Source organism: Thunnus thynnus, chromosome 12 (assembly GCF_963924715.1).
Source record: "Thunnus thynnus chromosome 12, fThuThy2.1, whole genome shotgun sequence".
NCBI lineage: Eukaryota > Metazoa > Chordata > Actinopteri > Scombriformes > Scombridae > Thunnus > Thunnus thynnus.
The window spans coordinates 26,509,203-26,533,372 of record NC_089528.1 but is presented as its reverse complement, the minus strand read 5'-3'; the positions used below and the strand labels follow the sequence as shown (position 1 = coordinate 26,533,372).

General features: G+C 38.6%; 2 protein-coding genes across 2 annotated transcripts in view; one reads left to right on the top strand and one right to left on the bottom strand.

The window, feature by feature from the left end:
* LOC137194592 (enhancer of polycomb homolog 1-like) overlaps positions 1-24,170 on the top strand; it is a 66,005-nt gene that overhangs the window by 41,530 nt on the left and 305 nt on the right. The gene's annotated exons all lie outside the window — the stretch shown is intronic.
* LOC137194590 (arylsulfatase I-like) lies at positions 838-18,824 on the bottom strand. The gene is made up of 11 exons (XM_067606638.1): positions 18,266-18,824; positions 13,985-14,184; positions 12,520-12,659; positions 11,984-12,133; positions 11,048-11,122; positions 10,063-10,237; positions 8,697-8,933; positions 7,823-7,969; positions 6,724-6,874; positions 4,798-5,459; positions 838-3,265 (listed from the first exon to the last, which is right to left on the bottom strand). The coding sequence occupies exons 2-11, from the start codon at positions 14,165-14,167 to the stop codon at positions 2,843-2,845; spliced, it is 2,343 nt and encodes a 780-aa protein (XP_067462739.1). The 5' UTR covers positions 14,168-14,184; positions 18,266-18,824; the 3' UTR covers positions 838-2,842.

Sequence of the window (24,170 nt, the reverse complement as noted above, 5' to 3'; positions counted from 1 at the left end):
GCAAACAGAAAACAAAAGGACAGTCACCAATCATTTTATTTAACCTTTATTCACTCGGGGTGGAGAAATGAAGCGTCTATCTGGAAGTTTCTCACTAAAACTCTGCTCCACGCTTCTACTGTCGTGCCCTTGAGTAACCGGTCATTGTTTCATAACAGCCGCAGTCATGGTTTGTTAGATATTGAGCAAAACTGAACTGAAATATTTAGAGGTTTGGTGTCTTGCTCAAAGGGGACAAAACCAATGCCGCACTTCAAAGATGTTGCTTTTAACGATAAGCAGTTTTTACTTCCTCTTCTCTGTTTTTAGCTTTTATTGATGATACATAATCATTATGACTTGTTATACCAGTGAAGTGTCTGTGACAGCAGGCGGGAAAATCAGCTACTGGTTCATGTTGTGAAAGCTTTCATTGGACTTAAGAGATCATTATTCAGATAAAACGGAGAAGTATACTATTGGGGGGTTACCTAAAACATTTAATAGTCACATTATTTTCAATGCTTTGTTGTAATGACCAATTAATTTTTATAATTCCTTAAAACACAAAAAAACTTCAGCCAGATGATTTAGATAACTTTCCCCCTGAAACTGACTGAATTCAAAACAAAATAAATAAAATATGGTGTTTTAAAATAAGGCTGACCAGGATTTTGTCACTTTTTTGTCTTGAAAAAGCTTTAAAATGTTTAAATATTGATGTTAGTCTTGTATAGGGCTGAATATGATGAAAACATGTTCACATGATGGTTTCTGCTGTTCACAGTAACATGTAGTGGATGAGAAGAAAGATTTCATAGTCAAAAATGCTTGCCATTGGCAATACATTCAAACAACCACAGTATCAAAAGGCCAGTTTCTGTCATAGCAATACAAAAAAAATAAAATCAGTACATCACAAGCATTTTAAAACAGATATTAAAAATACCTCCATATTCACTGAAGACATGTGACTTAAATTGTGAACATACAATATTAAAAAAACTCTTGTTTGTGGCAGACGGGTACAAACAACAACCAAAAAAGTGTGAATATAGATATCATGGTCATGCACTGTCATTGAAATAAGTAAACATCTGTTTTAAAACCCTCGAATTACACATGTAAAACACACTGTACATTAAAACCTGCCTACATCACTTTGCAGATAGATTCTTTTGAAAACAATGAATCTCTGGTCCAAAAGTTAGACAAATGTAATCAAATCAGTGTCAAAATACATTTTACTGCCACACAGTGTCAGTCTTTGTATCAAGAACTCTGTCAGATAGTGAGTGATTAAAATTAAACAGAGTAACAAAAACAAAGAAACGGTTGACAATGTCTGAAATCACAGAATAAATCAGGTAGTGATGCTGAAAACTAATAGCAGCCTTTGAGACAGAGGTTACAAAACCACCTTCAGGCAGGATACTTAAGAATTTAAAGGGTCAGTTCACCAAAACCACAAAAACAATTTTCCTACCTAATCATACTGGTATCCAGCCATTCAGACAGTTTCCATTTCATTTGGTGAGGTTTTCTATTATTTTCTTCCAAGGTACGATTGCCAGCTGTCTACGTCTGCATCTATCTCAACAGTGAGGTAACTCTCAGAAACAATGTCCAAAATACTTGAGTTACTTAAGATAGTTTGCAGACGTCACTATCATCAATTTTCAGTGTTTTCACATTGAGAAATAATAATAACAATAATAATAATAAGGAACTGTTTCTGGAAAGACATGTAGCTGTCAAGTTTTTTCTGTGATTTTTTTTTGAGCCTCACAAGCCAAACTCATCTTCATTATATGGGAGAAACAGCAGAAAGTCTGAGGACATTTCATACTAAAACAAACTATCTGCTTGGCTGTGTGAGAAAGTATGAATTTGTGATTTCTGAGTGGACTGGCCTTTTAAATTTTAAATGAAAAGTAGGACTGTTGGTGTCACCTCAGATCCCGAATTTCAGATCAGATCTTTGACAGTACATATGCTACATGTATGACCAGAATTACCAGAGGTTTTCAGACCCCAACCCCCCACCCCCAATTACACACACACCAAATTGAGACAACTGCCTCTGTCCCAGTTAGTTATCTGTGGGCTACAATCTGAGCCCAGCTGAGTTTTTTTTTTTTATCTTAATTTAGTTTACATATTTTGGCAAATTGGCACAATTAAAAGTATGCCGAATGACCTATTTGCAGTTCCTGTTTGACATGTGTCCCCATTGAGGGTCAGATAACTATCACTGGATTACTTTGATACTGAAGAACAGTTAGAGTGTAAATCACACTGAATCTAAAAATGTATTTATCATGTCTGTGTGTTCAGATTTGACTGAGTTATGACCCTGAGAAGGAGTTCAAATTAATTAATTGCCTCCATGAGCTGCAGCTACGACTGCTGACTGTGTAGATAAGCGGCCAAATCAGCAGCCAAACTACAATAACTAACTTCCTGTTGTTTGTACAACACTTGCATGCACATCTCTTTCACCTCAGGCAGTATTTTTGCCTCGCGTCTGTCCCTCCCCGCCCTCCCCTTCAACTCTCACTAGGGGGAGCGCCTCACAGTCTGAAAACCTCTGGTCGATACTGTAAATGACATCACATATGACAGTAATGTTTCAGAATAATAAAAAAATCACCTGTTTTGACTTGAATAAGAAGCAAATGAAAACCAGTGGTAGGACATGTTTTACATGAGTTCTTGAAAGAGGTTCACTTCAGCTAAACCTAGAGGAATTAACCATCTTTAACTAATTTTCACCAGTTTGCAGAAGGTGTAAAAATGTAAAAACAAAACATTTTTAAAGTCTGACATTCATCTCTTGGCTAAAAATGTTCACCCATCTGCATCAGATCCGATTGGACATCATCCTGGTGTTCAGTTTCAGAAAGAACGACTTCAGCTTGCACAGCCGGCACTTCTTCTTCTTCCTCTTCTTCTTATTGTTCTTACCTTTCTTGTAGACCCCGTTATATTTTCCCTCCTCGTCCTCCTCTTCATCCACCCAGGGGACCCAGGCTCCACCGTGCTCGCTTGGATTGGCTCGCGGGTCGTCGGGCGGAAAGTAAACCGGCACAGCTGTTTGGTTGTAGTAGGCGAGCCGTGCCAGCAGCCGTTGGACCACGTCGGGCCTCTGATCTGCCAGGTCCTGCCGCTCGTACGGGTCGCCTGTGATGTTGAACAGCCAGACATTTTTGTGGATGGAGGATTTGTAGAACGTCGAGAAGCCGCGTTCAAGATTCCACCAGCGACCAGGGAGAGTGGGAAGAATCTGGGGATCAAAATGTTATTTATAATCTTCATAATCATGATCTCATGTAGTGTAGGCACTTGTTTTTTCCTATTACCTTCTAGTTTTTGACTTTTATGCACTAACCACAACACTGAGGCAAATTCCTTATATGTGCAAACTTACTTGGCAATAGTCAGACTAAAATGTGTTATTAGTTGTGCTGATGGATCTGAACCACAGAATGGGTTTAAATGAGTCTAAATGACTATTAATACTATTCATAAATAACATTCTAATCATTATGTCAATGTTCATTCTATGCAGATGACAGTTTTATATGTTCCTGATTCCACTCCAACTTAGGCTCTTACTCATCTTCACTCCACCTTCGATACTTTCCAGATATCCCTTTTTAATAATAGACGCCTTAAAGTAATATTTCAACATTCTGGGAAATCATTTGCTTTATTACAGAGTGTTAAATGATTGATTCCCCTCCCTTGTCTGTACTTAGCACAACGACTGGAAAAGGGAAAAAAGCTAGCATGGCTCTCTCCAATGGTAACAATCCACTTACCAGAACCGCTAAAGCTGACTTATCTTATTTGTTAATTCCGTACAAAAACCAAGGAGACCTGAAATCAGCATTTTATGGGGGTTATGCGCCAGACTATTTCTTGGCTGGGACCTGTAACTTCCTGGAGTTTCAGTTGGTTGCCATGCTAGCCGTTTCCTTCTGTTTCCAGTGTTTGTGCTAAGCTAAGCTACCTGACAGCTGGCAGTAGCTTCGTTTTTACTGTACCGACATTAGAGTGGTATCAATCTTCTCATCAAACTCTCGGTAAGAAAAGAAATAAGTGTATTTCCCAGAATGTTGAAACATTCCTTTGAATGCAGATCAGACCTAGTAAATTGTATTCCCTTAATATTTCTGTGGCCTTGACTTTCTTGCCATTAAAACTTTAAATGGTATCCATAACACACTTCCTGAATTTGGTTTTCCAGCAGACTGCCATTAGAGATTTATATTAAACACTTAGCCTCAAAACTGAGTAAAGTAGGCTTCCTGTATAGAATTAAAGGCTGTGTGTCTTTTCTAAACTGTAAAACTATTGGTCGGTCAACTTTTAGGTCTGCACTTGATTACAGAGATATTCTGTACTGTTTATTGTAGGACATTGTGTGAATTTTTGTCAATAATAATATAATATGAATTCATATAAATATATACTATAAATCTCTTCTCTTAGTGAAATATTGTTACTAAAGTACATGATTATTTGATACTTATCCTTAGATATTCCGTTTCAGGTATCATGCACCTTATACATGGAATGAACTGAAATCTTCATGCAAGATGGACTCTTTCATTTATCTTGGACATTTGAAAGTTTCACTATTTGATGTTTTTTATGACTATATTTTTGTTGCTTGTTTGTTAGTTATCTGTCTGTGTGGTTGTGTGATTATTACACTATGAATGTTTCTTGTACTCAGCTCTCTTGAAAAAGTGGTCTGATCTCAATGAGACTATCTGAGTAAATAAAGTCCCTAAAATGCAGTACCAGTACCTGTGGAGGGACCCAGTCTCCGTGGCCTGGGTCTCCTGTTAGCAGCTTCCAGTCTCCAACTCTGATGGCAGCCTGAACTGATGTGTCCCACACTGGCTGGGATGGCTGAAACTTAAGCTCGGGCGTTGGATGAGTTGGGGGCAGGGTTGTTTCTGGCTGGGACATGTTCTGGTATTGGGATAATGTCCTCCTAGACTTGGACTTTAAATGTAATTTCAGCTGTGTCTTAGATTTTAACTGAGGTGGTGCTGACTGTGACAGTTTCTGGTTTTGGGATATGGTCTGCCAGGATTTTGACTTGAAATGTGATTGGATATCACGCTGAGATTTGGGGCGAGATGTTCCTGACACTGACGGGTTCTGGTGGCCGTATGGAGTACCACTGGAGTGAACCTTCAGACGTGGTTTGTAACTGGACTGCTTGACCAAGACTTTGGTCTTGGGTTTGGGTTTGAGCTTTGATTTTGGGAGGGACTTGTGCTTCAGTTTGGGTATGGGCTTGGATTTAAGTTTGGGTTTAGGTTTAGCAGCATGGTGGGAGAACGTCTGAGGTTTCTTGGTGGTCTTTAACTTGAACCCTGACTTCTGCTTTGGTTGCTGTTTCAGAACCTTCTTCTTCTTCTTCTTGGGCTTCTTAAAGGCGGGGCCCTTTGATGTGCTCACTGCCAAATCAAAGAAAACACACAAGTAAATGAGGAATATGAAGTAAACACTCCTTTAACCTTTGCTTTTAGCTTTGCTGATGCTGTGTAAAATCCCCTTGTGGATAAAATAACTTTTTATATCGTGCAGTTATCTATAAGGGATACTGGTGCTTACGTGTCTATCTTCTTTGCCTTCCCTGCATACATCCTCCTTCGCATGTTATCTTAATTTCTGTCTTCCCTTCTTTCCTGTTTTTCCAAGTTGTGTTTACTTCTTTTCTTGATTCCTTCCTCTCTGTTTTTATCTTCCCATTCTTAAAACCTGATTTGAAAATACACCAAACTGTGGTGTATGCAAGTATTAACAAGAAAAGTCTACAGCTACAGTAGCAGTGCTGTGAGGCTGCACGGTAATGCTTCGAGCTAAATGCTAACATCTGTATGCTAACATGTTCACAGTAACAATGCTAACATGCTGATGATTAGCAGGTATATTTATCATGTTCACCGGCAGCACAAAAAACAAACAAACACAAAGTACAGTTGAGACTGATATGAATTTCATTAGTTTTGCAGATAATTGGTCGTAAATTTTGACTTGATAATGGCGCCAGTGGAAAAGTGAAGGGATCATCAAGGTTATTAGAATTCATACAAACATTTCAGTTTGGACCAAAGTGGTGGACCGACCGGCCGTTAGACATTTTCAACCCTAAATTGACGCTGCTAGCTTAAAACTGAATATACTGTTGTAACACAAAAAACTCAAGGTCCACTTACTAGCTTTTTCCAGAGTTTTTACCTGCATCTTATGATCGTCATCAGGAGATTGGAGTTTGCTCAATTGTCATGAAGAGGAAATTATGACAATACAACTATAAAATAACTTTATTATTTAGTAGGTTTGTACCAGATATCTTATTAATATTCATGACCACTGAGCAAACCATAGGATGTGGTTGAAAGCTTAATCTGGATTTATAATCTGGAGTTTTTTCCAAGGTCAAGAATTCTCACTTAAAAATATACTGTACTTTTCAGTGACATAAAACGTCTCACTTACCATGCTCTTACCATTAAATTTAATATTCATTATGACAAATACTATATTAATCACAATCAACACAAACTTCATGAATTGGCAGTTGACAACCCATTACGATATGTGTGCATTTTAATAATTCATCTCACACTGAATAAAAAGTTGGATTTGTAATGACTTCAAGTAGCGTCTGAGTACAACAACTTTTTTTTTTTATGTTATTCTCTTTATTTTGGTTACCTGAGACTCCCTCTGCGCTGGTAGCGTCCCAGGTCATGGTTGGAGCAGGAGGTTTGTGCAACGGGTCAATGTTGTGAAGGATCTCCTGACGAGGTGACTCCCTCCCTTCACTGAGGGTGGGCCAAACATCAAAACCATCCAGACCCTGGCTCTAAGAGGGACACAAGCACATAAAACACAAAGAATACAAAAAAAAGTTATATGTAGGTTAATGAGAGGTCCCAGGAGGTACTGTGAAACCATAAAAACTGTCTACATGTTTCGTGCATTGATGTTGCCAGAGGAAATACTTGTATATTGACCACACAGGAATAATAAATAATAACAGATTTCCTTTGGTAATAGAGGTTATCGAGTTGCTATATTAGTCAGATATTGTTGTGATTGCAGCCAAAATATCCGTGCTTATCTTTTTTGGCAGTGGAACCCGTGAGCATAACAAGCCAACAAAGCTTTTTGGGAGCTGTGCACAGACTTGGACATGAAAGTAATTCATGTCTGAACTAAATTATTCTGTCTGTATGCAAAGTTTAGAAAACGTGCACTCATCAAAACAGGTCAAAAGCACATTTATCTACATGATGGTAAAATAAGGACAGTTTTACAGTAGCAATGTAACTTGAACTTTAGTAAAATCTGAGGCCAAAACAATTATTCATGTAGATGGAAGTCCACATGCAACTCTGTGACAACAAATAAATTCATTCATTAATATAAAATAAGTGGGAGACACAGAGCGAGTCAGGGTAGCACAGAACGGATTGTAACAGTGTAAAATGTTTGGCGAGACAACTAGAAAAATGTACAGAACCGAAATCCAGTGGAAAAGCCTTGCATCTTTATGTCTGCTCTGTTTTGCAGCACAATAAAATAGTCAGTAATGCACTCAGTGAGAGTGCCTTTTCCACTGTATTTAATCGTTACTATCCTGTAGCCAATGTGAGACAACAATTTACTTTAGGAGAGGCCTGGCTAAGAGAGCAACAAACATGCAACCAAATACAAATCAAAAAAGCAATTAAAAGTGCTAAAAAGGGGCAAAAAAATAGCAAAAATTCACTACCTTTGTTGTTCTGAGAAAGTACTGAGTTCTACTGACCTGGCTGATGTTTCCCCCGGCCAGGCCCACCAGTGTGGGGAACCAATCAGTGATGTGGAGAAGATCTTTAGAGACCCGTCTCCTGCGTTTCAGCAAAGGACTGTGTACAAACGCCACCCCACGGACTCCTCCCTCCCAATATGTACCCTGAAAAAACAGAACAAGTTTAATTGCAGCCTTCTTTATCCATGTTTTTTTTTTTAATCCATTTTCATCTTTTTCTTAAGCCAGTAGATACTACAATGTTCATACTGGCCATTACACAATCGCCTTTCTAATGCACTTCCAATGTAAGAGATGGGGGACGAATCCAATCCAGTCCTCTTCTTTGCAAAAACGTATTCAAAAGTTTATATGAAGCTAATATGAAGCTTCTGCATCCTGAGTTAATCAGATGAAGCAGATATCTTCCAAAGTTACAGTCCTTTTAGTATGAAATTACCTCTTTGTTATTACCAATGCACAGCAGCTGAACAAGAAAAGTCTGTGGAAATACAAAGAGGTCATTTCTAAGTCACAGCCGCCACAGGGAATCACCAAAGTTAGAAGGATTCATCCTGAGGAGAGCATGAATGTCTAGCAAATTTCATGGCAATCCATTCAATAGTTGTTGAGACATTTCACTGAAAACCACAAATGACAACCTGGTGACAGTAGAGGAAAAGTCAGGGGATCACCAAAGTCATTAGGATTCATCATCTGGAACCATGAATGTCTTTATTAAACGTCATAACAATCCATCCATTAGTTGTTGAGAAATTTCAGTCTGAACTAAAATAGTGGAGTGACTGAACGACCAACTGACACGCTGCTAACATGGACTAAAATTACATGAACATAAAAAGTGACACAAAATACAATGAATTAATGATACCTTGCGGCCTCGTAGGGGCCAGTTGCTCCCGCCTGTGAACGGCTGGGCACCGTTGTCGGTGGAGTAGATGATAACACTATTCCGGTAGTATCCATACTTTCTGAGGGCATAGGTGATATTGCGAACCGCCTCGTCCACTGTAGAAACCATGGCGGCAAACTTTCTCCTGGCCACATTGGCCATGTCACGGTAGGGGTAGATGTAGGACTTTGGGGGCTGTAGTGGAGTGTGAACTGCCTGGTGGAAAACATTTACACAATTCATTTACATGTGATTATTTTTCAAAGTTTAAATGGTAATATGTGTACTGTCTAGTTTAGTTGAAAGTGTAACAACCTTTTATCATGATGGTATGATCAGCTACATTAGAAGGAAAATGTCTTATTATATATGCCGACACTGTGTGTTAAACAGTATATATGTAATACTCATTATAATACTCACTCAAGAAAATCACTACAGACATCTTATAGCAACAATATTTTTGGATAAAATTCTCTCATGTATTTTTCCTCTCCCTTCTCATGTACCTCTACATCAATGAGTGATTTCCAACATTTCCCAGAATGCCCCATAACACTTATGGCACACTTCACGCACACTTTCAGACAGTCTCTCCTGGAAGGCATTACTTGTCTGTACACATTAAAAGTGACAGAAACAGTTGTTTAAATAATTAAAAGGGAGAGCTAGAGAGAACACACCTGGCCAATCACTGCATGAAGTGAGTCTGAATGTGAGATTGTCAGTTTTGGAAACTTATAAAAATTGTCAGACACAGCCCCCCCTCATCCCTCCCCGCCAATTCGTATATAGGAATTGTGTGGTGGAAGGTGGTTTCTAAAGCTGTGAGTCCATCCAACTAGCATTTTTGGTGAAGCTTTATTCATTGTGCATGAGTTAGAACTCTGTGTTCCTATTTTCTACTGGGAAAAACAATTATCTTGCTGTTCCATGTCAGGACATTGTATTCATTTTCTCAAACCCTTTAACCCCAACCAACCTGAGATCAAATGAACATAACAGCCCACAAAAAACAACAATAGACAAATATTGCCCCCTTGAGTTAAAAAACAAGTTTTCTGTGTGGGATGTTTTTAATTAAAAAGTTATGGTTCACATGGGTCAAACAGTGTGTCTAAATAAATTTCTGGTGCTCATAGACAGTCGAACAAACAAACACTTCAATGTGGCCTCCATGTGTTTCCAACTTTGTTTACTTCCCACAAGCAGACATAAACTAATGCAGCATCAAGACACATGTCTTCAGGCTGCATTGTACTGTGGAATATGTTTTGCATCTTTGGCGGTTCTTAAAACAAGCGCCAGATCTTTATTATTCTGAGGGGCAACGTCAGTGTGATACCTGAAGGGACAGCAGCAGGAAGAGCGGTTTCTCTGTTGGGTCGTAACTCTCGAGGATCTTGCGAGCTCTCTGTGTGAAGAGCGCGGTAGAGTACTTTCCTTCCTGGCCCCACGCCACGCCCTCGTCGTCATGGAGATCGTACCCACACAAACCCGGGCCATCACAGGACCCATAACTAGAGACAGATGGAAAAATGCAGTATGAGTTATAGAGATGCAAGAGAAGTGGAATGAGCTTGTGATAAGACTGATTATAACGCTGGAAATGAATCCACCAACGTTGAGTGACTACGTCCCAATTGGCAAATTAAATTCTTCCGTCCTTGTGTCTTTTCCTTGCATCTCTCTCTTGCATCCCCAATGGGAGGAGACGTGAAGACGTGAGGAAGAGGCACAAGTGAAGGAAGAGTGCCACGTTAGCTAATGGAAACACCCATTATCTGGATAGTGACTTTCGATCTACAGGCCTTTGCCTTTACACTTGATACTAATACGCACTTTTGTTATCGCCATTCTGTCCGCACCATGATCAGATCTTAATATGCTCATTAGTAAGGCAGGGCTGGCAGACAGGTCAAGGGAAGCAATGCCATGGTCAGGCATCATATATTATTTTGGAGGGAACCATATAGATACTGCTACTACTTATATCTTTTGTAGCTCTTGCTTAAGCCAGCAGGAAGGATGTGGTTTTCACCAGGTGACTTTTCAACTTGAAAGGATGTGGTCACACTGTACAGATTGCACAATGTGAACCAGACCACCTCCAGATGCGGTTATTCTGATCACAATGTGTTCTGTGCGCATTTACACTTCGTTTTAACATACGTTTTTCCTGATCCAGATGGGATATCCAGAAACATATCACATGTTAATGCCAGGTGTAAATGGAGTAAGAAAGACAGGCAGTGAACATGCAAATCAGTCTGTAGATAGTTCAAGTCTATGCACTGCTAACTTGTTTATTCCAATAATAATTCTCATACCTGTAGTAATCCACACTTCCTGTTAAAGAACCAAAGAAACTGTCAAAACCCTTTCTGGTGGGCAGGCATGCCTTCCTGGAAGAAAAGATAAGAGAAAGAAAACTGAGCATCAGATTTCCAATATTCTGTTAGATAAAAGCTGCTAACAATGGTATTTACATAAATAACAGACAAAAAGAAATGTAATTGTGACACTATATACAGTATTTTGTATTTTATAAATCCATGTATTACCTCTTTTTAAGCAGAGTTGGGAATTTAACTTGCAAAATGCTTTATTAGGCTCAACTTAATTCAATTTAAACTTCTAACACCCAACCTCTTTTTTGGTGTAACCTGATGCACCAGACTGTTTGTTACACAGAACCATCTGAGAAGTCGTCCTTGGAAACTGTTTGGAAAGGGGACTTTCAAAAAATACTTGGCACCATCTTACCTTGCGAGGCAACTGGATTCATGAGATCAAGCGAAAATCTTCATAGGACGCTGATTGGTCAGAACCACTGGTGGTTTAGACACAAGCGCATAACTTGAAGCCTGACAAGATGGATTCTCACATGATCTCGTGATGTTGTGATCTTGCAAATCAAGCTGCCTCATGAGGTCATTTTTGATGGTGGTCCAGCCTAAATTTATTGAACCACCAGACTGTTTAGAAAGTAGGGAGACTTCATATTCATAAGATTTCAGTGGTAAACTCTGCTGTGCTTTTTTACCTATATTATTAAATGATAAAATGTCAAGACATTCAGCTTTGTTCAGAATTAATAGATATAAAGCTGAGTAGTTGTCAATAAGCAGTAATAACCACCTTGGGGTCTAAAATAATCTCATCTCATTAGCAAAGTTTTTTAAATGGGTAATAACTCTGTAGTCATTAAACTGTTTGTTACTACTCTTGGTAACAGGTTATATTCTGCGCAGTCTCCATCTTACCTATAGAAGCCCAGGTGCCACTTGCCGACCATATGTGTGGTGTACCCGGCCTCACGGAGCCTCTCAGGCAGCGTGTCCATGTGTGAAGGCAGACAGCTGGGCTGGCTGGGTCTGATAATGGAGTGCTGTAGTCCTGTGTGGATCTGATATCTGGAAGAAAAAGACTTGTTATTGTCATTTAACCAGGGTAAAGATAAGCTGCTGCAGGGCCTCGCAACAGAATCAGGGATTCATTTGTTCCCAATGCTAAGGATGGGGGTTGGATCCTCTCTGCAACCTGCAGTTAGGTTGACTAATCAATAATCACATTATTCAGAACAGATAGCTCATTTACACCAGAGCCTAAGACTCAAAATAAATCAATACTGCTTTAACTAAAGTCTTTAAAAAATCTGATTGACAAACAGTTTAAGTTGGAAATAAAAGTTGCTCCCGATAAACATCATTTTCCTAAGAGTTGTCATATTCAGATAGGCAACGTTCAAAGTATTTGTGTGTAAATTTCATGCATGAGGCCAGTGAAGAGGCGTCTGTACCTGCCGGTGAGGAGCTGGCTGCGTGACGGCGTGCAGATGGGCTGAACGTAATAGTTCTCCAGCCTCACGCCCTCCGCCGCCAGCTTGTCCAGAGTAGGGGTCTTGATGCTCGGGTTATGGTAACCAATGTCGTTGAAGCCCTGTTATAGAGTCATGGGGGCATAAAAGAGTTCAGTTGTATGTTTCAGATTCAGATTACTTACATTTAATAACAGAATTAACTTAAACAGAGATGGACCTTTGTAATCGTTGTCAATACAAAGATTACAGACCCTTTATATCTTTCTGAACGTAGGAGCCATTTACAGCTCAATGTGTATTTATGTTTAAACCTCCGACCACCCGACAGAGTATCCTTCTTTTCAGATAACTGATAAAGATGTTAATTTAAGATTTGAGGCATACAGTTTTTGACCATGCTCATGTCATGCTGAGCTCCCAGCATTTGTTTATGCCCAGTTTTTGGTTTCTTCCTGTCTTGGAGCATTTTGGGTTATTTCATGTGAGAAGGAAACAAACGGACAACGTTAAAACAACAATTCAGGAGCTGTAAAGAACAATATAAACTTGTCATTTCAGGCACGAGTCATTACTAAACCTCACAGCAGCAGCCCCTCAGTGGCTTCTTAAGGCAGCAAATAGTCACTTTTTGGATGCTGGTGTTGCAAACCCCGAAGCTACAAATAATGTCTCTGTGATATCTGTTTTCATCAGAGTCAGACTGGCCATCCGGAGCACCGGGAGAAATCCCAGTGGGCCGCTCGCCCTGAAACTGATCCTTCAGTCAGTTTATAGTACATATTTGTGATTTAGTTTTTTCTTCCGTCATAAGAAAGAAAAACACTGATGTTTGTGTGGGAGAGTTTTATTTGTTTTACTGCAAATTTTTAATTACTTTTGACTTGGTCTACTTTTCCAATTTTATGCCATAATAAAACTGTTAAATTACAAATGTTATGTTCTTGCCCCGCACCTAAATTACATTACACATAAACACACATACATGTATTATACACACATTAAACAAACATAACACTTTAAAAAAAAAAAAAATTGTGCATTTTTTTTCTTTGTTCATTTATAATATATACATGTAAAAAATATTTCATGTTCTAAAAGCTGAGTAGGCAGCTTGAAACTGGATCCCGAAAAACTGACTAAAATGAGAAAATTGCATCACAGTTGTACTGCATTGTATGAGATGCGGAAGTTCAAATAAAATATATGTTTATAAAAAGTAATACCCCATAATTTGTAGTGTAAAATACATAAGAAATCATCTATTGTTATATAAATGTTATCATATATTTGATGTTTTGAGATTATTTGTAAAATCCTGTATTAAGTGTAATTATCAGGTAGTCAGATTAACAGCTTGTTATATATAATATTATTGCTGCTGGAGACATCATCCTAGTGTCTCCTTTAGGAAAATACACACTCATACAAATTCTTTAATACACACCTGGTCATCTGTGAGAATGAATATGATGTGCGGCTGGTTCTTCTGCTTCGGTGCCGTCTCGTCATTTTGAGTATTTCCGTCACTCTGGTGCTGTATTTGGTTTGGTTTGGACCAGTGAGCGGACAGGCAGTCCAGGCTGAAGACAGCACTCAGTACAGTCAGAGCGACAGCAGCAGCCTGCATCTTTTCCTACCAGAGCCCTGTAAGGAACAAAGAAAACAAAACAGAGAGATTTTCTATGAATAAACTACCAGGAAAGTAGAGCTCAAAAATGTCGGCAGTGACTCGGCATAAACTCACACTAGCATGCAATCACTGGAGGGCGAACTGTAGATCACAGAACCACATTTGAGGTGGACTTGCCAACTTGGCTGTAACTGCAATCTGAAACACATCCATGTGTCGGAAAGAGCTAAAACTCAGAGGAGGGCTCTTTAACCATTTATAGTCTTTTGGAAAGGAATAATAAGTGATGAAAATATTAGTACCCATGAGAGCAGAGACAGAACATTTTGAATGTACACGGTGCAGGACGAGATGAGGACATTTTTTCTGTGAGCATTTGCAGCTGCATTTTATGGATTGTTTTACATGATATAATTCAGGAGAGAGTGCTCCTGTATCATGGTAAATGTCATTTTATATATTGTGACAATGACATACAGACGTGGCCAAAAATATTGGTACCCTTACACCTTTTTTAAAAAAAAGTTTTCTCCATATTAAATTGAAACTAACAGAAGTAAATGGTTTCCATCATTCTTTATTTCCCATTGAATATAACTGAAACTTTTGATTTACAACTTAACATATTATTTAATACAATAAAACAAATGAAAATGGCATGGCCAAAATTATTGGTACCCTTAACTTTATATTTTGTAGCACAGACTTTGGAGGTAATAACTGCAGTCAAGCGCTTTCTGTAACTCTGAATAAGTTTTCTACACTTCTCCACTGGTAGTTCAGCCCACTCTTCTTGAGAAAACTGCTCCGGTTCTCTCAGGTTTGATGGGTGCCATCTCCCAACTGCAAGTTTCAGCTCTTTCCACAGATGTTCAATGGGATTCAGATTAGGACTCATAGTAGGCCACTTCAGAGCGGTCCAACGATTTCTTCCCATCCACTCTTGGGTGCTTTTTGATGTATGTTTGGGGTCATTATCCTGCTGGAAGACCCGTGACCTGGAACTAAGACACAGCTTTCTGACACTGGGCTCTATGTTTTGTTCCAAAATGCCTTGATAGTTTTCTGATTTCATTGTGCCCTGCAGAGATTCAAGGCACTCAGTGCCTGAGGCAGCAAAGCAACCCCAAAACATCACTGAGCCTCCTCCATGTTTCACAGTAGGCATGATGTTCTTTTCTTTGAAGGCTTCATGTTTTCCTCTGTGAACTTAGGGTTCATGTGATTTACCAAAAAGCTCTAATTTTGTTTTATCTGTCCAAAGCACATTCTCCCAGAAGGACTGTGGCTTGTCAACATGTATTTTGGCAAAGTCTGGCTTTTTTGTATCTCCCTCTTAGAAGTGGGGTCCTCCTGGGTCTTCAACCATGGAGCCTAATTTCATTCAGACAGCAACGTATGGTGCCACTTTAAACTATTGTACTTTGAACATGAAGATCAGCTTGGATCTGTATTGAAGTTTTCCTTAGTTCTTTCTTGACCATTCGAGCAATCCTTCTGTTCAATCTAAGGCCAATTTTCCTCTTGTGACCACATCCAGAGATGTTGGCCACAGTTCCATGGACCTTAAACTTCTTAATAATATTGGCAACAGTAGTCACAGGAACATCAGGCTCTTTGGAGATGGTCTTGTAACCTTTATGTTGACCATGCTTGTCTATTACCTTTTTCTTTAATGTCTCTAGTTACTCTCTAGTTTTCCTTCTGTTTTCCATGTTCACTGTGATGTCAGTGGCACAAAACAGCAGAGTGAGTAATTTTTCTCCTTTTAAACTGACTGCATGAGTGATTATGAGATTGAAAAAACCTGTGCTACTAATTAAAACACAATAGTCTGCTTAAAGTATCACTACAAATCAATTATTTCTTACAACTTATAAAGGGTACCAATAATTTTTTCCAGGCTATTTTAGAATATCTTTGTAGAATAAGCATGAATTCAGTAATTTTCACAACTTTTTTGTTCTGTTCCACTGCAAACCAAACATAGACATGCATTGATAATAAAATATCTTTTAATTTCAATACTGATCAGGGTGAATGGTGTATTATTTTAATAAAATGCAAGGGTACCAATAATTTTTGCCACATCTGTATATTGTGATACTGCTGGATTTTTTTCTGATTAAGGAGAAGTTTATGTATCAAATAGCCAAACAAGAATGTCTGTTTTTGCCTTATCCAACAAATTACACACCTGACAAATCAAAGCACCTCAACAAATTTATGCAAATTGAAAATGAGACCTACCATATTTTAAAGGGTATAGGAAAATCTCTGTTGGGTGACAATTTCATATTGTCTTACAGTATATGTTGTCAAATCACCCAGTCCTAATACACATACAAAACACAAACCAGGCTCTTTTTGCTTGATCACAATATGTAGTTTTGTACACATTACATTCAGAAATCAATTCCTGGAAGATTATTATTAATCTACTATTAATTATAGTCTGTTACTTAAGTTTTATTTATTCTTAAATTGAGATTAATATCTATTTTGCAAGAGTGTTTGACTTACTTTTAAATCTCATAGTAAATTGATTATTCTGTCTGAAAAATATGAAAAAGAAAGTGAAAAAACATAATTTAAAAGTTCTGACAACCCCCGGCTGACATCATGTTTTATTTTGTCCGACAACGGTAAAAAAACCCAAAGATATTCAATGCGCAATGATATAAAACAGACAAAAGCAGTAAATCGTGTCATATTTTGGAGGACGGAGCCAGATGACTTCTCCGTTGGAGAAAACGTAGACTATATCTTTCTTGCAGATTGACTGATCAACTAATCCCAGCACTAAAACGTTTGTCATACACCTTACACTAATACAATGTAATTAAATATAACAACGTAACAAACTACTCCCTAAAAGTTACCATAGAGTTTCTTTAAAGGATAGGTTCACAATGTTTCAAGTCTGTCTTGAAATGACAGGCAGGTGCCCAAATGAAATATTAATAATATCTGAGGAAAAATATGAGGCTTCAGCTGTCTGAGTTACTCAAAAAGAGTGTATATCTTACACAGTTAAAGTCTTTTTAGTTAAAAAAAAATTACCTCTTTGAGTCTCGACGGACAGTGTTTTCCTGTTCAGCTGCAGTGGAAGAATCATAACAAAAAAAGAGGGAGTTGGGCACTAAAAAGACTGGAACTATAAAGATATCTACTTGATTTGACTAAATTGGATAACTGAAGCTTCATATTAGCTTCAGATAAACTTTTAAATACATTTTTGCACAGAGGGAGGGAGGGCTGTGGATTTTGGCCCCCATCACTTGTCCAGTATGAACAGGAGGAATGACTGAAAAAAACACGTGTCAATGTTCATTGGCACACCTGATTTTCTTTTTAGGACAGACTTGAAAGATTGTGAACCCATCCTTTAACGCTTCTGTGATACTGTCAACTAAACCACAAAATTAAACTCCTCGAAAGTAGTGCCGCACTGCATTGCATTAAGACTGTACAGGTAATTTTAAGGTCTTCACACTGTATTTTCTCAGTGTGACATGTTGTAAAATGAACTGAAGCCTCAGGGAAGAGGCAGATTGTATACTTGTTACATGTTTATAAACTTTGAAGCCAAGCAGCAGCATCCAATGTTGATTTTATGTCTAAGACATGACTAAAAACAGCTGTCTCTTGACTGGTCACAAAGCTGGAGACCATTACTGCTGCTGTCTGAACTGGTTTCCCACCAGATGAGATACTGGTGTTGATGGAAACAGCACTGGACACACACCTTTCCATCTACTTTTATGTGTGTGTGCTGGACTTTCCTGTGAAAAGCCTTGAGTGTGTTACTTCAAACGGTGCAAGCACAGACTGGTACTGAATAAAATTAGTTTTGATGAAGCCTTTAGCTTGTATGAAGGTTAAAAAGAAAGGTCTGGACTCTATTAAAAATACAGTAGCCTACATGTCATTATAAGTGTTAATTTGGATTTTAAGTCTGACATCTCAGTGTATCCAGGTGTAAACTATCCAGACAGTTCTAGGTTGTGTTTAAAATCAGCACATTTTCTAATTCAACACACCTCTATTCCTCGGAACAGCTGTATTATTTCACAGCCAGGCCTAAATCAATACCTCGATAAAGGATCAATGGGAGTGAACGGCTTCTTCTTCTCCCTCCTCTCCTCTCCTCTCCTCTCCTCTTCCTCTCCGTCACTTCAGTTCATTCTTCACACTTCGGGTCTTTCTTCAGCTCGGAGCGAGTTTGGTTTGCGGAAAGTTTGTAGAAGACGCCGCATGTCCTCAAGTTTCAACAGAACCTTCCTTCTTTCAGTCTGAGCGTCCACACTCCCGATGAAATACGACCGGAGTCAAGCAGCCGCAATAACACGCCCAGTCTACCGGTCTGACCTGCCGAAGTAAAACACTCAGACGCAGAGTGTGGTACGGATTCCTTCTTGTCAGTCCGTTTATTGCTGGTACGGAATTATTACGCATGCGTATTGGTATTGATTGCTCGAGATCACGTGATCAAGTTCAAATTGTTTTAAAACGGAGGAACGTTTTTACTTGCAGGTGACATGCCAATCCTTTCCAGGTCTGGGTTCAAATGGTTAGGTTTAGGCACAAGAACCACCTGGTTAGGGGTTAGGGAAAGTTCATGGTTTGGGTTAAAACAGTAAAATATGGAAGAAAAAAAATCCTGTTGAACGGCACTAAAATGCCCAAAATGGCGGTAAAAAATGTCCAGTTAGTGGCCCACAGGAGGTCTGGTAATACTTCCGGAAACCCTTTCCGTACCAATAGCGTAAATTAGCATGGAAAACCAGTCCAGACCAACAGCCTGTGGACTACTAGCACAGATCCCACTCCGTGTCAAAAATCAGTGAACTATTGGACCGGTTCCGTAGCCATAGCCAGTACCTATGAAAAACGTGGGCGTAAATTGTACTTTTGCTTTCTCCAAAACCATAATTTTTCAAAAATTAGCTTTACTTGGTGACAGTTATAATGACCGAGGCTATACAAATTAACCATTGGATTACCATCACACGTCAAATACTTTTCATTTTGCTAGTTTCTAGTTTATGAATGCAGGCTAGCCCGTGTTTTTGCCTCAGTCAGCATTTTTTATATTTAAGACTAGCGTTATATCATGCATGATGCATAATTTTTATAATATAATATATAATATAATATATAATATAATATGATTATGACACCAGAGACATAACTTAGACGCTGGGCTTAACTGTCAACTGAGCTAAAGTTATCCAGTGACCTTGATGTTACATGTAAGCTAACGCTAGAATGAAACTAGCTAACTAACTGCTGTTTATAGGTAACTTTGGATTTTGTACTCCCCTAGTTACTTGTAGCTAAATCTCATAATAATATCTTACTTCTTTCTTATCATATTTTTTATTCTTTAGCTATGACTTTAACATTAATATCAGTTAAAAGTATACTATGCAGGATTTCTCATTGGTGTTTGTAAACACAGTATTCAAAGTTGGCCCCTCCTCCTCGGCTTGACCAGAGCAAGCTGAGAGCAGAGAGAGCGAAAGAGAGAGAGCAGCGGTGGTTGAGCGAGCTAGAGAATGAATAGGGAGAGGGGGTGGCAGAAGCAAGAACAAAGCTGTGCATCAGATAAATAAAACATAATTTTTCAGATTGTTTCATGGCAGTTATGTTCTAAAGCACAAATAAACACACCCAAACCTCCGCACAGCCCTGCAGGAAGGTGCCACATTGTGGGATTTTGTGTGAATGTGGAGCTTCATTTTGTCCGCTGTGGCCTCTCTGCTCTGCGTGTGTGTAGCTCAGCCCCACCCTCGATCAAGCAGACACACAGACCTGCAGCTCTTTACACATCTGTCACACAGAGACAAAGAGCAGAGCGGAGCAGAGGAGAGAGACAGAGAGAGCAATGTAACCTGGTCGCTATGCTACGAGTCCTGACCTCACACCCTGTGCACTGTTATTTGTTATTGGCTGGGGGCTACATACCCACTGCCCAAAGGTTGACACCCAGAAACATCCCGAACACAGCAAAATATATAACAAGAAAATAAGAAAACACAGGCAGAGGCCAGAGTCTCTGCAGATAAAAACAAACTTCTATTGATGATTGAGAGGGATTACTTTTGTATGAGTCTACACATTGTTTTTCAGGAAAATCCTGCATAGTATATCTTTAACTAACAGAAAAAGAGACACATTCCTAAAATTATTCCTGCCTCCAGTGTTCATAACTGGCATACGTTTAGTTTTTCCTTTGGCACTTTTATTTTGAAGGATGAATTGCTTAACATCCGCTGTCATTGGTTTTAATTGTGTTACTTGACGCAGGGGAAAAAAACGGCAATAAAGCCCCCTTAACACCATTTATTTAGCGGCTATACGTTACTTTAATGTCTTTCTGTACTTTCTGCTGACTGTCATTATAACAGACTGGCCTGTTTATAGCGAACAGTTCATCAGCCGAGCGGTATGACCGCAGGAAGAGGAGCCAGCTGGCACTCCAAAGAAAACCAGGAATTTCTGTCTTAACGAAACGCACTATACAGATGCAAAACCGCATCCAGTCATCCAGAGATAACCGGAAATAAGTCACATTAATCAAGAAATAAAACATCAAATAAACACTCAGGGGATAAAGGATATGATGCAGCAATGAGGGATAGTTAAATAATTATACAGACATGAGCAAGAAAACGTTCAGAGCTTGTTAGTGCTGTTGCCTAAGATAAGATAATATTAGTTAGTTGATTTCTGTGGAAAAATGTCCACGTTTGGTGGGAAAATTATGCATTTTTTGGCACATGTGGCATTTTCAAAAGGCCTACTGCAGGGGTCAGCAATGAGGTTCAACCATGGGCCAGATTTTTTTTCAGCACTGTTTATTTTGGGGCCAACGTTGCACAGGCACGGTGAAAACACATGTTTTTTTTATGTTTTTGTTCATATAAAACAGTTTTAGGGTTGTTTTAGGGCAAATGTCATAATCCCCATTATTAATCCACACACAATAAATAGCAGCCTGCTTCATCCACAGTTGAAGCTGAAGTAATGTTATTGAAATAAATGTCTGTATAATAGTATAAAAGGATACAAACTCATGTTTATAAGGATTTAGGTGAGTCTTAGTTTATATTGTTATGAAGAGTCTTGTAAAAGATTTGATGTAATCTATAAAAGAAGAAAAAAATTCAGCTTTCATTAGTGGTTCAAATATTTTTGTTGGAGGCCAGATTTGGCCCACGAGCCGCTATTTGCCTACCACTGGCCTAGTATATATGGCTCACATGGTAAACAAGAAGCAAAGGAAAAGTATGGAGGGGGAAACATAACATTAAGGGCCCAGAGTAATATTTTCCACATGTCTTTGTTTGAGCTGCACAAAAGCTTTGCACAACTCAAGGCATGTTGCAGCTGGTTCAAACGTCAGTTTTGAAAGTTATAAACAATAATCAATGGAGGATGGATAGATGATTGATAGCAATTGTTTATGGTTCAAAGTTTCTTCGTTAGTACCCATGGGTAAATTTGTTGTGCAAACGGGAAATTCAGAGTTCAGAATCCAGAGTTAAAAACAAGACAATAACACAGATTCAAAAAGACATTAAAACAAAATACATTATAAGTATCATCATAGTATCAAAAACAGTATCAGAATATAAGAACTCCTAAGGTCACGACTGAGTGCTTCTCCACACAAACACGCACACTCACTCTCTCACTAACTCAGAAGCTTAAAATGTCATGCGTGGGTGAAGTGCATCATGTCGTGATAGCCTTGTTTAGTAGTGCAACGGCTGCAGGAACAAAAGCATTTCTGTATCATTTTGTTTTCTACTCAGGGGCCACAAACCGACAGCTGGAGCGAAGGAGCTGGAATTCACTATGTAAGGGGGGGGGGGGGGACGACACAGTCCTGAAGAACAGAGCTCATCTTACGCTGCAGCTGTGAGGAGTAAAGAACTCATAGGTTGAGTTGAGACTCACCTATAAGCTTACTAGCTCGCTCGACAATTTGGTTTAGAGAATTTTTTGTTTTTCAGAGAGAGTTCACCAAACCGTGACACAAGGGAAAAAGACAAGATTGATTCAATAAAAAGCCCAATAAAAGATGGTCATTATGATTTTAATCAATATGGAAACGGGACAGTTTTCGGAGACAAAACAAACGCTGATGTCCCTTTTTTTTACACATTGCCTCACAATTCTTCAAAGGTCAATTTAGAGTCTTTGACTGTCCCAAGATACTTGAAGCTTATTAAACAGTCCACAGTCTTTAATGATCGTAGTCTTGAAGCTTGAGTTCTGAAATCTATGATCATATCCTTCGTCTTGGATATGTTTAGCTCCAAGAAAGATTCATCGCACCAGGGGACGAACCTATCAATGACCGGGACATGGCTGGAATCACAATGACTGAATTAAATCAAATTTCAATATGGCCCTTTTCTCATGCTTACTTTGGCACATGTTTGTACACAGAATATAAAGTATAAGTGAGAGAACTCATCCCTTGGGTGCAGGGGATATGTTCCAGTAGAGGAACATAATGAATCTGATAAAGACGCCGTTCACTTTCAACCTTTGTTTGTCAAAAAATCCATTACTCAAAGTTTGTGACTCAACACGAAATGCTCTGTCAGCCTCATGGCTAAGATGTGGGTTTGGATAGTATTAAAGGCTGAAGAAAAATCAATAAATAGCAATCTAGCATGGGTTTTATTCCCCTCTAGGTGTTTAAACAAAAGGTTAAGTAGGGTGATTGTAGCATCCGCGACTCCTCCGTGTGCCCTATAGGCAGATTGCACGCTCGGTTTCCCTTGCAAGCTCCGTCTTCACAAAGTTTTCAAAGGTTTTCATTACAAGAGAAGTGAGGGCGACTGGCCTGAAATGATTAAAAGCTTATGGGCTGCTTCCACAGGTCAGGCACATGTTGAAGGTACGGAGACGTGTTGAGAATATCATAAAAGATAGAACTTAATTGAATTTTAAAACACCTACATGTAAATAAGGCAGAAAAACCAAAAGAATGAAGGTAAAGTCGCTTTGGTCCCGTTGAAGAACTTCTATCAACATCTTTTAAAGTCTACTGTATTTCCTTTGACTTCTCTTGACTTATTTCAAACAATTGCTCCTTATTTGAATAGTACAAACAATCTGGACTTGAGTGGGGCACTTTGACTCTGCTGGAGAGCTGGCAGTACGTCCCACTCCAAGTTTCCAGCAAACCAAGTGGTGAAAGAGTTGGTGTGTGGATTATTAAAGCCTGATTCACTGGCAGGGAGCAGTACATGGAGGACTGTTGCCAGACATTGTTGTGGCTCCTTTAGAGGAGAAACAGTTGTTCATCCACGCTTAAAACACATCATTTTAGACCTTAAATGTCCCGAATTTCTCAATAAAACCAATATTAATTATTCATTAAAATGACATGGCTTTAAAAACACATTGTTATTATCATGGGCCTTTAACCCTTACACACTGTTCAGGTCAAGTTTGACCAATTTTTAGATTTGGGAGCAGTAAAAACACTCTGAACATCATTATTTAAGCCTGAAATTTTTATGACTTTTCCAAAGTGACCCAGAATATGAAAAAAAAAAGGAAAAATTTCAACTTGTAAATTGTTTGTGTAATTGATACACATTTTTGTATATAGAAAGTGTTCCAGGTTAAATTTGACCCATAATTATTAAAAAAATAAAAAATCACTATTCAAAAATGTTGTTGTAATTGTAAATTTGATTACAGTTTTATTACAGTTGCAAATTGTTGTTGTTATTTTAAAACAAATGTGTCCTCTTTCATCAGGAAGAGGATACTTAACAAACTAAAGTCATTTTAAGGTGGTTAATTAAGGAGAAATGAATTTCAACGCATGTTTTTAATAAACTTGGCTTGCAGTACTAATACAACAATCGTAGAAAATATGATTCTTCCAATGTTTTATCTATTATATGTACACACAGCCATACAGCTCTGTTTCGACATTTTTATAGACGTAATTTTCTTCTGAAAT

Bases quoted from the DNA above. Each gene is read 5' to 3' on its own strand.
- LOC137194590 (XM_067606638.1), bottom strand. From the start codon at position 14,167: ATGCAGGCTGCTGCTGTCGCTCTGACTGTACTGAGTGCTGTCTTCAGC. The intron at 12,660-13,984 runs GTGTGTATTAAA...ACTCTATAACAG, and splicing joins TCATTCTCACAGATGACCAG to GGCTTCAACGACATTGGTTA. The intron at 3,266-4,797 runs GTACTGGTACTG...TTTGATCCCCAG, and splicing joins GAGACTGGGTCCCTCCACAG to ATTCTTCCCACTCTCCCTGG.